The sequence below is a fragment of the Geospiza fortis genome, unplaced genomic scaffold, assembly GCF_000277835.1.
Source record: "Geospiza fortis unplaced genomic scaffold, GeoFor_1.0 scaffold614, whole genome shotgun sequence".
Lineage (NCBI taxonomy): Eukaryota > Metazoa > Chordata > Aves > Passeriformes > Thraupidae > Geospiza > Geospiza fortis.
The window spans coordinates 1,050,778-1,067,310 of NW_005054488.1; the positions used below are offsets into that span (position 1 = coordinate 1,050,778).

Sequence of the window (16,533 nt, forward strand, 5' to 3'; positions counted from 1 at the left end):
GGCAGGGCACAGGCCACGGCAGGGCACAGGCCAAGGCAGGGCAGAGCAGGGCAGGGCAGGGCCAGGGCAGGGCACAGGCCAAGGCAGGGCAGAGCAGGGCAGGGCAGGGCCAGGGCAGGGCACAGGGCAGGGCAGCAGCGACCAGCGCCCACCAGCACCCGGCTCATCCCCGAGAGCCACAGGCGCTTACAAGAACTGCTGCGGGCCCCGGCAGTCCGAACTGCCCGGAACCTGCCCGCACACCTCGCATACACGGAACGGCCTCTGCCCCCTTGTTCACTATGACCTCGTTCACTCCGGTTTTCCTGGAACTCTCCAAAGTAACTCATTAGCGCAGCATTTAAGAGTGGAAAGGACAGCCTGGCTATCAACAAACTGTCACTTCATATTTGGAATGGCTGGCCTAGATTTTAGAGGAGTTAATATTAAATTGACCAAGTAATGCTTTGCTGCCCTGAGAAATTTGTAGTCCTAAAGGGAGGAATTGTTCAGTTTTGGACAATTCAGTACACAAACAGCCAGCCTCAGTGCCACACAAATGTCATAGCAGCAGTGCAACTAATATGCACGACAGAAATATTTTTTAATAAGTGCAAATAGTAACACATCTTAGAAATAAAAAAAATCTAGCATATACTGATATACTGCTTGGGAATGTAACAGAGCTTTTTCCCCTCAAGAATTGCACAGTGACAAAATATAGCATGAAGGCCACTCTAAGAGGGAAATAAGCTTAAAAAACCTTTTTCATTAGTATAACTAAAAAAAAAGAAAACTTTTTCATTCGTATAAATATCAAACAATACATGTTCAGGATGTGATGGTTAAGGAGAGGAAACAATCTATTATTACTTCCATCACATCAGAAAATAACAATTTTTTATCAATCAGGTATATACAGTAACCTTATTAGGAACCTTTACTGAGAACTGAATGATCAATATATCCCACACTCCCCATCCATGAAATTTATAAATTATATTAAGTCCTGCTCTTGCTTTTCAAGCTGTATCTGGTATTACTCTTCTATTGTAATATCATTCAATTTTTAACCAACATCTTTTTTAATTGACTTAAATAATTACACAGAGCCCATTCAGTAATGTAATCGGAAATACTTTGCTCAGAAGAGTTTTATGAAATTATGCTATTCTGCAGAAATAAACAAAACAAACACTGCCCATTTCATGGTAAAGTCTAAGAACCAAGTCTGACAAAGCAGTATTTTATTTAAACATTAAGCATAAATTTCACTTTTCTTTTAGATATATTCTTCTCTATTAATTTTTTTAATTTTCAGTTAGAAATTTTTTGTTTAAATTCTTCTGTGTTTAGCGTTGTTTCTCCCAATATCCATTAGGAGGTCTCTTCTCTCTGTGTGAACATATCATTTCTCCTACCACTAACAATGAACAAGGACTCGATTCCAGGAGAGCCTCTGCCAAAACCGCAGTAGCTTTTTGGCATCATTCAAAGGGTTTTTTTAAGATATATGAAAATGCTCTTGTTCCAACAATTAGAAAATATCAATATGCTAATTATTCAACTGAAGAGCAATGGTAGCTATATGGCAAATTGGTCTTCTATTTAAAATATTCTTTGAAAAGATTCTCATCCACTCCTCTTTGAACAACACAAACCCGCCCCACAGAACAAAGGAAGGATGAGAGAAGAAAATCTGTAATTCTGTGCAGCATGCACTACATTTTCAAAGAGAACAGCTGCATCACCCAGTGCAAAATAGACTTCAAACAGAAAACACTTCCTGCAATAAACAAACCATTTTAGTTTTAGCAAATTATTAAATCCCAAGGGAATCTGTCTGTATCCTTCAACTAATTTAAAGATTTGCATGCAAAACTCAGCATGTGGGGCACATTTGGATTTGAGTCAGGTACTTTAAGGGACTTTGAGACCATAAAAATCAGCAAATGGATTAAAGCAGACTCAGTACAGGCTTTCCATCTCTGACAGGTATGCCTGGATTAGTCACTGGAATAATATTACTCATAGTTTAAGCTGATGTAAGCTGTGAATGTTAGATTTTTAAATAATTTGAGAACACTGTGCACAAAGCAACACCACTCCATAGAAACAAACTGTTTGAAATGTAAAGAGGAATTTCTATTGCAGCACGCCCGGGACAGAAATCAAAACCCCCTGATTAACACCCTCATTGTTCAGGAGGAGTTTCCTGTGCCCAGAGAGGCACTTTAAATGATGTTCTGCCTTTAAATGATCTGCACACAGCAGACAGCTCGAGGCGAGCTTGGGCTCAGCACAGCACCACAAACGCAGCAGGACACAGAGGTACCCGAGCAGGGGAGCTGAGAGATGGGGTGGGGGTTATTGTTTGTGGTTTTAAACCCTTCCTATGTGTGTTTTTGCACACTTCCTATGGCTCTGGGACTTGAGATTACACGGGAATATCCCTGATGCTGTATCACTCACCACTGAATGCCTCAAATTCCCTGGCACTCAGCTGGGAGTGCTGCAATAGCAGCACAACAATGGGACTGCACCAGCTGAACAACATCGTGCCTGACACACACCAAGCTAATAAAATGAAGCATGGCTGCATCTGCAGGAAGAGCTTTGCCAGCACGCCTCTGCTGAGCCAGTGTCGTGGCTTCAGCTACCAGAACATTGTGGACAGGATTCTGTCAGCTGTGACAGGAAAATGTGTCCTCCAGAAATGTCAGGAGAAAAGCACTGAAAACATCAGCTCTTGGTTGGGTTTTGTGGTTTTTTTAATTGGTACCCCATTTTAATCTCAAGATACCTGTAATACAGAATACAAATGAAATACATAGTTTGTCTTCAACTCAGTTTCTACACACTAAATTTTGGGAAAATCAAGCTAGCAGAGTAAATAAGGCCTCTTCCTCACTCTCAGACACAAGTCTCTCTTCCCTTCAGAGCTGATGACACTGTATGTGCTTGGATAAAGTGGGCTTCCCTGGGATCCCACAGTGTTTCACTGTTTGTCTCAGCACCACCAGACTCTCCTGTACCTGAAAGCCTCTTTTGGGATATAGCACTTAAGGGAAGAGAGCATCAGGGCACCTCAGTGAAAAGCAAACACAGAGACAGTGCAGACTGCAAGGAGAGCAAAGGTGAACGAGATAATAGACCAATGGCAGCCAACATCAATATAACTGGAAGATGGAGAGCTTACACAAATTATTAATATGGTCAGTAATAAGAAGGATTCTTCCTCCCTAAGACAGAAATAGAGGGAAAACCATAAAACAAAGCAAGTAAGAAAGGTTAAGATTTGGAAGGTTAAGAAAGACAAAGGGGACAAAGCACAAAAAGGACGATGTTGACATCATCAGTTTATCAAGCTCCTTGGTATTTCCTAAACCCCCTCTTACTGGGGTTTTAATAACTTCAGCTTTCACTAAATTTAGAACTTAGCCTTCATAGTTAAATGTACAAACTATATAAAATTTTCCAACTGTTCACACACTGAAAAGCAAAGAACCAGCTAAAGATTGTATCAATAAAAATACTTTCCTCCTCTTAAGGGAAACTCATGACCTGTGGAGTCTGAGTTGTGGTTCTGAATACTCAGAGTAGCTTCTGGTTCATTCAGTGTTGTTTATTCTGCTGCTGTTTTATTTCTCTGTAAACAAGCCTGATGAAAAGTAATGAGATTGCCTGTTATAGTACTTAGGGGATATGAAAATTGCCTGTTACATTAAAATAATTAGAGAAGAAAATAAGATCATATTAATCGCACTCTACAGAAGCCTACCCAAGGTATGCAAACCCATCCTCTGAGGAGCACAAAAAATTCTACTTAGAGCCCACTGATGGCCCAAAAAGTTCAACTATCAACCAAAACAGGAACAATTAATAAAAATCTGTGAAGATAACTGCAGTTGGTGCTGTAAATGAGTGGATATCGCAGCTGGCAGTCTGCAGTGGGTTTTGCTCATTATGAGAAATATCCCTGATTGCCATGTAGAGCTCTTGCTCTCCACAGCACCAAGTGTGCCCGTGGGTTTGGGGAAGCCTTGCTGCACAAGCAGGCCCCAGGCTCTTTAGCTGAACAAGGCACCCTGATGTCCAACTAAGCCTGGCTTGGACAACTTTTGAAGAATTTTAAATCACTGTTTGTTCTACCTCATGATACAAGAGATTTTGATTTAGGGGAGACAGACCTCCCTTAAGCACGAAACATATCTATAATGTAAATCCAATTAATTTCATTGGTTTTCTTCTTAGCATTCCAGAACTTTCAGAGGAGAAGGTCAGTGCACCACTGACCTCTTCCAGGGCTTGTCCACATGTGTGCATGTACAATATACACACATCACCTACATATGTGGCTTAAACACACATTCTCTGAGACATCTCTACAAATTCACTTTTCAAGGGTGTCTTTTAAAATGTGCTTTTATTCATACAATTCCCTCATATTTTAAGATAATCTACTGATTGCTACATAGAGAATTATAACTAAGATACAGCACGATGCTCAGGTTCTCCAATCTGCACCAAGCCTTACAAAGACAAGACAGCTCCCTTCTACCTGCAGCAAAAGCTTGCTAGGCAATACTTCCATTTGAGTCCATTATTCATCCAGCACCTAAAGTAAAAGCTTTCTCTGTGTTGATTCACGTTTTGTCCCACAAAGTTCAGTACTGCTGTTTTTAAATGATACCTTGGTAATTATGCCTGCAGAGCCTATCTGATAAACATCAAGTTTTGCATACAAATTAAAAGCAAATGAGAAGCCTAAAAAGGTTAGTGCTCAGTTAGATATGGATCTAATTGTAGTAACATTTTAGAGCTACTTTAGGATAATGTACACCTCTATTAAATATTATGAACCATATTTTAAGCAATGGATGAATCTTTATTTAGTCACACACACTCACACCTACTTCCTTAATTCACTTTACTACATTAGAACTTGAAGGATGGCTATTAAAAAGAAACAAAAATCCAAAACTGCAGGTTGTTCAAATTAAAAACAAAACAAAACAAAACCAACAAATAAAAATCCACACAACCAAAGGAATCCACACAGGCAAATTAAAAAAAAAAAGAAGCAAGGAGATATTTACTTTGTCAAGCAGAAGAGTATTTATAACTTGTTCATTTTTCTAACATTATTAGCAAGCATAAGTGTCTAACTGAAAAAATGTAATACATACTCCTTTCAGAGTCAAGCAGGCAATTAGAGCTAATCAAGACACAAGTTGTTCTCATCTTACAAATGTCACATTCTTTGCAGGAAGGAAAGATCTTAAGTAAATATCACCCTGTACAAATTTTAGGAAAATTAACAACATGAAAGACAAAATATCCAGCAACTAGGAAACCATGGCTCATTATGTCTTAGCCTGAACCCAGTGAACTGAATCAGTGGAATACAAAACCTTTTCCTTCTGATTTCTCCTCTTCATTATCATCTTCTTAAAATTAAGAAGAAAGGGCTCAGCAGCTGTTAGCAGCTGTTCACTCTGGCATTTCAAAAACTGGTAAAGGTGACTGTCAAAATTAGTATGTGCAAATTGCTGAGAATTTTTTTTCAATTCATTCTACTTCAAGATATCAAGTCTACACTGACATAACAAAAAAAATAAAAAAATAGCCTCGTTTTCCCATGGAAACCTATCTGTGGTTGAATGCCCTCTACACTCTCTTCCAATCCTCAAAAAATACCACTTTACTGTTCAAGTGTCCAGCATTCAAAACAAAGCTTCAGAAGTTCTGGTCTTTGTTTGTCAAGGTGATTTTTACTTTTTAACATCACCCTCCCTTTCCCAGGGCATGTGCTGCATTATAAATTACTGAAAAGTCATGTTGAACACAGCACAAGAAAGATTACTGTTACAGATGGACTATAATTCTAATCATGCACTTAGTAAAGATTTTTTTAGTATCAATATAAGCCTAGGGCATTCAGTCACTGAAACAACTGAAGTCTAGACACAGCAGCTACTTCAGTGAGAGATTCTTTTGTTTGTACTGCCATGGAGTAAATGGGTCCTCCCCTTGAGAGTCACTCAAGGAATGGTTTCAAAGGCTTAAAAGGATTTCAGGTTCCTCATCTGCCCTTTGCTTCCTCGCTCTGGTCTCCCTCTGCCAGGAATGTGCCATTTAGTCTGGCACAGCAGTGAAGGCTGGGCACAAAGCACCTGTTGGGATTCAGTTGCATTGTTCCTCACCATGTGGGACCCCAAGTTAACCACAGATGAACATGTTAGAATAGAAATTGCCAAAGCCAAGCAGGACACAGGAAACATCCCAAAACTATGTAGCAGAAAAAAAGCAAGAGTTCCTCAGTATTGGAACATCTGGACAGGTGTACCCTTTGAAGAGAAAACAGAATTCTCCCTCACCAAGAGGCCATTAACATTTGTGTGAAGAACAATTTTGCTGGTCAGTGAAAGCTATTCTTGCTGCTTATACTTTTGGTAGGTTTTTAATTACAGCCTGAACTGAGTAGAAAATGAGTTTGAGAGAAGCAGGGAAAAGCCTGACAACACCTTTCCTTTTGCACTGAACTCCTCCGTGGCCCTGAGAGGAAAACTGGCGGAGCTGATGCCTGTCCTTGGGACATCTGGTGCCAAAAGCTCTCAGCAGCTGATCCAACAACCCACTGCCCTTTACCAGGCCTTCACAACTGGGACTTGGAAAGGCTGAAATACGTAAACATGAAAGAACCACCTAAGAACTGAGAAGTCTGAAGGAAAACAGAGGTCCTTAGGAGTGACTAGAGATTCCTGCAGCCATCTCTTATCAGCGCTTTCAAGGGACAACAATTCAGCCCAAAGCACTCACTGCCTTAGTGTGGCCCCCTCTCAGAGTGTATGCAAATTACCACAAAAAGTAACTTCTGGTAACTTTACCCCCACAGCTGAATTAATTCTTGGTAGGGGAGCCAGAAGGATCTGAACTCTAAGTCCACAACCATCACAAATTGGCTGTAACAGATTTATCTGTTCCTTTAACAAAAGTTTCAGTATCTCCCTTGTTTCACAGCATAGCAGTTTTAAGTAAGTGCATGCTTGAAAATGCAGACAATGAAAGAAAAGGGACAAGATGATAATCAGATAGGTATTTTCTTTCCATGACTAGCTATCAGACAGCTCTAGGGCATTCTAGAGAGAAATTAAGGGACTTGTTACATGCAAGACCTGCCAAAGTTACAGGGAGAACTCAAATGCAGGGGTACAGAGGCAGGAGACTTAAATGTAGGTACAAAATATTTTGTAAATGTAGGTACAAAATATCAGCCCTGTCCTAAGACTCCTTAAGGAATAAAAGTCACAAACTGATGGATGGTGAAGTATCAGGTTTGTTTTGAGGTTAATTTGAAATAACAAGAATCTTCCCATGGCCACACATAAAGCATTACATTTTGATTTGTGTCCATAAAAGCTGTATAGTTCCCTGTTATGTATTATAAGGGCTTGCTCCTTTTTTTAATGGAAGGCAACAGCAAAACTTGAATGTGAAACAGATTAAATTCTCACATATTGACCATATGCTGATACACCACATTCCCATTCTGTATATGACACTCTCATTACACTGTAATTCTGTACATTTTCAGAATGGCACATCACAGCTCTATCACTTCTATTGCTTCCATCCTTCAGCTCATTTTATTCTCCTGTTTCAGTGAGGTTTATGTTCATCCCTCCTCTTCATGATCATCTGTTTTTCAGCTCTGTCATCTTCATGGAAAATATTCCATTGCCCTGTTGTAGCTTCCCATCACAACATTCTCAAGCCACCCAGAACTGTGGCTGTCCCCTTATGCCTTTGTTTTCCAAGTTTTTATTCTCAGGATTCTATGGCTGAGTCTTGAAATCGCCCCAAGAGGTATGAACACCCCATGTCCATGAAATATAACAATATACCAAAATCCTTAGGCTGAAAACATTGCCACTAATTCTAAATACAATATATTCAGAAAAAAATGCAATTTTGTGTCTTATGAAAGGGCAGTCAAGGTCAAGCAATCAGGTAGCAACACAGGCACAACAGCAGAAGCTTAATAAATGCTCTAAGGCCTTTGCAAGAACCTTTCCCACCTTTGCTGAGATATTCATCTGGAGCCACGAGCGTTCCTCCCCAGCCAGCTCACATCTGTTGAGAAGTAAATGCACTTCTGCAGGCTAGAGAAAAAAAACATTTCCTGCAGATCCCTGTAATTGCTACAGAGACCAAACCCAACTTATCTGCCTCCTTTTTTTAAAAATCAAAAAAAGGAGCTGTCCTTTTAGTCTGTGGTAACCTTTCAACTGCCAGCAATGATCAAAAGAAAAATAAAGGAAAAAAAAATCAACATTCCAAACTGGATTACATTCTTTTCCGGACTGAACAGAATTATTTATAAAAATATTCTGGTTTGCCATACAGTTTTGTAAGTACAAACTTTTAGCTGCACTTTCTGTGTAAAGTAAGTCTAGAGTTTTACACTTCCTGACTGAAAAGACAGAGGGTTGCCAGAACTTCCCCCTCACTGCACAGAAATGTAATACTGTGCAGTGAAATTCAGCCTGCAGAACAGATGCCCCCTTGAATAGAAACTGCAGTGGGAAGGCTTCTGAACTGTAAATCTAAGATAAGCTGGGACATTCTGCTGCTCATCTGAACCTGAACTCCAGACAATATGAAGCTCACATATCACTGGTAATTAAACACTGCTGGGGGTTTTACTCCAGAATTGCTGTTGGAGATGAGAACTACTACAGTTGCTGTGATATTATTTGATTATTTATTAATTTCAAAGAACTTCAAAGGAGGTTCTTCATAACTAGAAATTGTATTGAGACACACCCCAGAAGGAATGAAAACAGGAGGGAAGGCTGCAAAGGAGGAGGTACAAATAGGGATGTTCCCTGTTTAGTTACAATGCCAGGAGGGCTGAGGTCTCCCTCCCCAAGCACTTCAACAGTAGGAACCCTCCCACCTGCATTTCCAAGCAGACCAAAGGTATCACACTCACTGACAAATTCAAGCCACTCACTTGAAAAAGCATTTACATTTAATGTGCAATATTCCCTGTCACAATGATTATAGCTGAGGTTAATTACATTCTAAAGATAATTTAACTGGAATCACATCTTAATCTTTTCAAACACATTCAAGCATGTACGTAGCCTGGGCCTCGAGATCCAGGGTGGTGGAGGTGAGGGTTAAAACATCCTGGAGAAGAGCAGGGTTGGGCTGGAGATGAGTGGCAGAGGGACACCGAGAGCAGACAGCCTGGCTTTCCAACATGCAATTCAGGCAAGTACCATTTGGTAATGTCATTTGGTAACTGCTGCTTTTCCCCTCTGTTTTTGCCCAGATCCCACTGTCCATGAACATGTCAACGTTCCTGGCCTACGAGCAGCCCACGCTGAGCTACTGCGGGGTGCACCACGAGCTGCTGGCCCACAAGCCCTACGAGGCCAGCAGGCAGGAGGAGGCCATGGACACGGGGCTGGAGGCGGAGCTGGACCTGAGCACCATCACCACGGCAGCACGGAGCAGGGAGCAGGGGCAGCAGCTGCCCTAGGGAACCCTGGAGCAGGGGCAGCAGCTGCCCTAGGGAACCCTGGAACAGGGACAGCAGCTGCCCTAGGGAACCCTGGAGCAGGGAGAATGGGCAGCAGCTGCCCTAGGGAACCCTGGAGCAGGGAGAATGGGCAGCAGCTGCCCTAGGGAACCCTGGAGCAGGGAGAATGGGCAGCAGCTGCCCTAGGGAACCCTGGAGCAGGGAGCAGGGGCAGCAGCTGCCCTAGGGAACCCTGGAGCAGGGGCTGCACCCAAACCCTGGGGGAAGCTAAGGACACCAATGAATAGGCAGTTCTGTGGAGGGTAGGATCCCTGTGCAAATTAAAAGTCAATCAAAAAGATTAATTGTTTCCAGTCTACAATTTGTAATTAGTTCAGTTGTGCAGTATTTTTTTGACTTCAGAGTATGACCCTTGAAAGTGAATCTTTTTCAAAACTCATCCTACCTACCTGTATAAACTGTACAGATGTAATGTATTTTTCATATTGTAAAGTTTCAATTACCAAGAACAACTGGTATGTACAGTGCCATAATTTAATTACATCTTACTTTACAAGCTTCAGTTTCTAAAGCTTCAAATTAACAAAAGTTATTCCTTGTGTTATTCAGTTACTCTGTTTTGTAGGGATCATTTTGTTACTGCTTTTGTGCCCAGACAACTTTAATCTAAAATTCTGTCCTTTGCAGAATATGCACCATTTTTACTGTGTTTAATGTGTAGAATTTTATCTACTGGTTCCAGAGGGAGGGTTTAACTATTCAAACTTCTAAGAAACTCCTGAAATATATAGCCAAGTTTTCCTAGAAATGAAAATTAAAAAAAAAAAAAATAGTTCTTCTCAAACTTACCTGCTGCCTTGAAATACAGCCTGATTTTTAACAACAAAGCTTGGTTATGCAACTGTTAGTCAAGGCTGATGATATTTTATGAAGTCTCACTGTTCTGCAAGACAATACAGGACAGGAGGCTTCAACAGGCAGCTACAAAATCTGCTGTGAGAGTCTGCCAAATCAGGCATTTGTATTTCTGATAAAGACAAAGGGGTCCAAAACCTGCTTCTGTCACAGGCAGCTGCCGACAGAAGTGGCAACAGAAACAAGTCCTTATACTACTCCTGGAATGTAAAATGTCACTCAAAAGAAATATCCACCTGCTGAAAAATCTAGTAATTTGGAAAAAATGCTGAAAGTTTACAGTCCTTTAACATTATGATAACGCAAACAAAGAAAAAGCCCAAAACCTTTAAAGAAAAAAATTAATGTAGTATTAAGTCTTTAACAATTACTACATTGCTTATTTGTCTGTCATTTAATATCTGGATTGAAGCATTCTTATACCCCATTCTTTTGTTTTAAATCTTCAAGACTTCTCAACACTGTAAGAGAGTAACTTTTTATACCACTACACACTACCCTGTAATCATAAAAGATTACAGAAATTAGGAAGACATTATATCATGCTGACTCTGTGAAAAACAAAATGGGAACACAAGCCTTCCAAAATATAGGAAAAAAAAGTTTCATATGGTGAAGCAACTTTTTTATAATAAAGAGAAATTATATAACCTCAAATCTATTTTTCTGGATCTTTATCCTACCATATTTTCATGTAGTTTCAAAGCAGAAGACTGAATTTTAAAATTACAGGGCAACTGTTTGTACAAAACAAGGTGAATAGAATGAAAATCAGCTTCAAAAATTGGTAACAAATCAATCTGCATTCAGTTACTGTTAAGTGGAAACAAAGTGTCAAAAGAGAATACATTGTACTGCTTATTTATTAGCACTTCGATTTTGTAACATATTTTGCATAAATTATTTCCTCTGCAAAACATTAATTGTCTTTTTAAGACACCTCTTACACCTGCACACTTCAGTTCTGTATTTCTTCACTACACTGGTTCCTGACTCTGTTACCTTCCACAGTGCTGGAATTTTGAAAATAGAGTTTGCTAACTGCCCACTGCTAACAAACATGCAGGAGTCCCTCTGGAGCCCAGTGCTGCTCAGGCTGCAGGGAGAAATTACCTGAATCACTCCACAGCTGGTTTAGAGGTGCAGTGTTTTGGCATTCTGGCTACTGGAGCAGGCCTGAGCTGGAAGGAGCAAACACCACCCTCCCAAAAGGTGCTTTCAGCTGTTCTACTCTGTCCTTCCTCCCAAAAGGTGCTTTCAGCTGTTCTACTCTGTCCTTCCTCCTCTGTGCTTGGACCCGCTGCCCTGGAGCATTTACAGTGTGTGAACAGGGGCCTGGCACTAAGGGAGCTCCTCCACATGCCCAGGTGTTCAAAGGTTCCAGCCCCAGCACTGGACACTGGTGAGCTCAGACTGGGGAACATGAGAAAAGATTCTCTTATGCAGAGACACAAGAAGGTTTGGATGAATGCTTAAAGAGGCACAGCTGGGCAGATATTCACATACACACCAACATTTCCCCTTCATTCACATACACACCAACATTTCCCCTTCATTCACATACACACCAGCATTTCCCCTTCATTCACATACACACCAACATTTCCCCTTTATTCACATACACACCAACATTTCCCATTTTCTCTTCCTCAATCCTGAATCAAAGCCTCCCAGTTCCAGATGCCACAGGACAAATGGCAGAAGCAGAGTCACGGAATCAGCCCCTGACAGATTCCTCATACTCTCCCAGTCACTTCCCAGACATCTGAAACACCAGGCTCTCTGTAACCCCAGCAGGCCACTCCAGTGCTCTGCAAGATGGATGCAGCAGCCAGGGCCCAGAGCAGCAGGGGATGTGTGGGGTGTGTGCCCACCCCAGTCCCAGACTGCTAACACACCCCTTGCTGCACATATTCAGTGGATACCCTTTTTTAACATGGACTACATCAGCCTGAAACTTGTTATTCTCAGTAAAACAGATGTCTTCAAGAAAGCTAGATGGCAGGTAGGTATCTTCTCTAAAAGATCCTCATGATGAAGAAACCTAGGTTAGGCTAGCCCAGAAAAAGCCCCACTCCTGAATCCTGACCTCAGCCTCTGCACAGCTGCTTGCCAACACACTGCTGCCAGCTGGGCTCTGATTCTGGCTGCACAGCAACAGGAAATGCTTTTGTTCCATGGATTAAACAGAACAGTATCCCCAATAAAGCCCCAGCCTCCTAGCTAAGTTAGCAAGAAGAAAGGAGTCTGTGGGTTCAAGTATTTAGCAAGAGGGGGTCACTCCCATGTATCATTTCCCTCTGCAGCAAGAGCCACACCCCAGGAACAGAGATAGCCAGTGGCACCCACCTCTGTCTCAGTTAGTGACACCACCAGACCCTGGCAGGTCCTTTTACCAAGAAAAGGCTGGGGGAAGTCATTACATTTGCAAAACACAGACTGAGAGACAATATAACCTCTAGCAATGAAAAACCCGAGACAATGTTAAAAATAAACCTAGCTGCAAGCAACAATTCCCACCACCATCCATCAGTGGACCATGCTGGTACAGCAATGCACAGGGCTGGAACAGCCATCAGCAAAGCAAGCCCAAGTAGCTGACTGGAGGTCCTCCCTAGGGAAAGGGGTGTATGGAAAGATTAATGACTAATTTGACAAATTCCTGCATGTATCTCAAGACAGTTAAAAAAAAAACAAACAAACAAACAAAAAAAAAACCAAAACCAAAAACCACCATCTATACAAGAAAGCAAATGACTGCTTCAATTAAAAAATTATGAAAATTTGCAGCACAAACTACTCTCAAGGGATCTGAGAGCTACCACTAACATAAAAGCTCCCAAAGTATACAGACATTTCAGACATACATCCTAAGTATCAGACTTCTTTTGGAGGCACACCACCAGTGGAAAATGCCACCCTCAGAAGCTGTGTGTACTAGGCTTGCTCTACTCCCTCCCTCCCTTTCTCTCTTTCTCTCTCAAGGCATGTTTTATCTCTTATTATTTCCTATGCTTAGACAGGACCTGAGAACAGAAATTGTGAAAAAACCATAACATAAAGGCTAAAAAACCAAAATAGAAGTGCAAGGGCAACACTAAGACCTATGAAATAAGCCAGGATTCCAGTGCCACTGAACTGCAATAAATTCGTGATCCTGCTACACTAGCAACCACGGTCCTCAAAGATGGTGAATGCTAATGAATGATATGATCATTTACAGTGTCACACACAAGCACCTGGATTCAGTTCCCAGCTGGGGTAGCAAAAATGGTCTGCTGAACAGGTGAAGAAGTGAGCAGCTTAACTCATGTCCTGCAGCCTGATCCTCCTCTCTTGAGGGAAAGGTCTTTCTGCTGCACAGTTCTGTACAGGTCTCAGGGCCTGCGCTTCCTAAAGGCCAATCCAGGCAGTAAAGGCTGAGTTTAACAAAGGCTTTAGCTGGTCACATCAGAGGTACAGCCAGCCTCAATAACCTGCCTGGCACAGCAGCTGAGAGATGAAAGCCAAAGAGGAACTAAGGACTGGGGCAAGCACCCAGCTCCCTTTCCCTGGCAAGCCCCCACAGATCCCAACATCCCAGCCCTCTGTAGGTCAGGCACTTCTGAGCAAACGTGGCCCCCCAGCAGTCCCTCTGAGTGTGCACACAGCTTCTCCGAAGCCACAGCAGTTGGTAACATTTCCAGCTGCTGCAGCAAGGAGAGCTGCCTGTTCTCCTTGTTCTGGCAGGAAGGAATAATCTCCCTGTTCCACACAGAAACACAACCCTCAGGTAATCACCAGTGAGACACTGCCAGCTTCCAGGGAGCAAGGGTAACACCCCCTCAGCCCCCCAGAGGGCAGGCTCATCTGAAACCCTGAGATTTCTCCTAGGGAGGGTGGGGGAGTGTGTATCTTATCATCAGGATTCAGCTAACCAGAAAGGAGAAATGCTTTTCCCAGGTTTCTCAATTCCATCACAACAGTAAACAAACAATAAACCTGATTGTCAGAAGTACTGCAAACACTTTTCAACACAGAAAGACACTTATGAAGCTCTAATAGGTACAAGTTTGACGATAATAATCCATATTTGAAAGCAGATGTTCCTTAAATTCCTCAAAGAAAGTCTAACATTTGAGTGAATTAATAGCTCTATTATAAAATAACAAAGCCCGGTTCCATTTTATTGTTCTCCCTAATTACAGAACCTGATTAATTTCAGTTATAAAGTTTCAGAATAAGGTGAACATAATCAGAGTTCATGATTAATGTTATTCTAACGAACCCCCAAGAAATTAACATTTTACCACTAGAACTTTGCCAAGAATTTTTATGTAAGCTGAAGTGCAGTGTGTGCAAGTGTGAAAATCCCACATGGCACGGAGCTTCTACTCTACTCGCTCACCATCAATCTGCTCTGTAAATAAGGCCCTCTGAGAAGTGCCTGTTAATGGCAGCCTCAGAGGGGCTCCTGCTGGGGTGACCCAGCTCACAGCCCTGGCCTCTGCCAGGAGAGCTGCACACATCCCTGACAGGGACACTCCCAAGTCCCACCCCGCTGACACTCAGAATATACAAATGAGCTTTAATTAGTGCTGCATTAATACAGCGTTGGTTTGGATTAACCGTAACGTGTGATGATTGCCTTATTAATTGCCTTAGGTCAGCTGACATGAACAGGAGGGATGGTCTCCTAATAAACAGCAGGAGAATCCAGTGTGCAGTTATACAAGAGTGTTTTTTCCAGCTTTCATAGAGAGTATTTCCCACTTTGTATTCCCTAAGAAACAGACTTTTAAGGCTGCATTTCAGCATTGGTTCTATCTACAATCTAATAATAAAGTGAGTGCTTCAATGAAACATATTTCAAAGCCCAGTCATTTAAACATTCTTATACACTAATTCTGTGTTTCTTAGAGAACAAAACCTCATCAACTTTTGCTGAGAATACTCATTAAAAGAAAATGATGTGTCTCTGCAGCACTGTGCACTTCAATAATTTCAGTAGTTTTATACAAGAGTGTGTCATAAATGAGGCATGGAAAGCCATTAACTGAACAATTCATATTGAACAGTTTGTTGTAATTTATGCTTTCAAAAGAAATAATGAAAGTTATTTATTTTTCTAGTAATAATGATGCACCTCCCTCTTATGTCTTGCTGTTGGTAACTTTATTTTTAAAGAACCTGTAAACTTGCACAATTAGTCCAGCCTCCACTGCCCAAAAGCCTTATTCTCATTGTCAGGAAAGGAAAAAATACAGCTATCAATGGTGTATCTGAATATGCAAATAGGATTCATGAAAAAGATGTATCTCTGCTTCAGCATTACCTAGACAGTTCATACTTCTCTTTGCCTTCTGCAGTCTAGCTCTTTCTCCAAAGTCTAGCTGTCACAACTGAGAGTGCCAGCAGTAAAACAGAGCTATTCAGACTGAGATCCTGGAGGGAAATGCCTCTCGGGCATCACCTCCAGAGCTGAGCAGCTTTGCTGCCAACCAAGCACATGCTGAAGCTTCTCTCACTCCTTTTCTTCATCACTACCTCTTGCAAATATAGATTCATAAATATAAATAACAATGCCAGAATATGCGAATAAAAATCAACCCTTTTATTTTTCATTCTCCCACTACACAAGGTGATGCAAAGGTTTGGGGTTTTATAACCTCTTTGCACACTAAAGCTGTGAAGAGATATGGTTAACAACCGTCAGTATGAACTGCACTAACCCCACCTTCATCAAGTGATGATTGTAACAGAAACTTTCCACGTTTCTGGAAAGAATGAACATGTTGCCCTGCCCATCTCAAAGCAAAAACAACTGTACAGGTGTGTCCCGTCCCACCGAGCCAGAGTCAGGGAGGGCTCTTTTGATAGATTTATCGGACATAAATGAAGTGCAAATGCGGCAATATTATATCTGAGAAGCGTTTCTTGATTGAAAAAAAGGTGAGTGTTCTTACTAAAGAGGGAAAGGACAAGGCCCAGAGAGAGGGGGAAAGAAACAGAAGAAAGGGACAGCGTTACCACAAGAACCCGGGCTCCCTGTCAGCATCAGCTTCGCAGGTGGAGAGGGGACAGGCGGGCACAAGCAGGGACAGGCG

General features: G+C 41.6%; 2 protein-coding genes across 4 annotated transcripts in view; one reads left to right on the plus strand and one right to left on the minus strand.

Annotated features, from left to right (window-relative positions):
• Window positions 1–9,570, plus strand: part of LRRTM3 (leucine rich repeat transmembrane neuronal 3) — a 79,922-nt gene extending 70,352 nt beyond the window's left edge. For 2 of the 3 annotated variants that reach the window (XM_031063218.1, XM_014310129.2), the window contains one exon: window positions 9,323–9,570. In XM_031063218.1, coding sequence (XP_030919078.1) covers window positions 9,323–9,532 — 210 coding nt within the window. In that variant the 3' untranslated portion in view covers window positions 9,533–9,570. The remainder of the gene's footprint in view (window positions 1–9,322) is intronic. The other variant, XM_031063219.1, reaches the window with a different exon arrangement.
• Window positions 1–16,533, minus strand: part of CTNNA3 (catenin alpha 3) — a 417,013-nt gene that overhangs the window by 299,113 nt on the left and 101,367 nt on the right. The gene's annotated exons all lie outside the window — the stretch shown is intronic.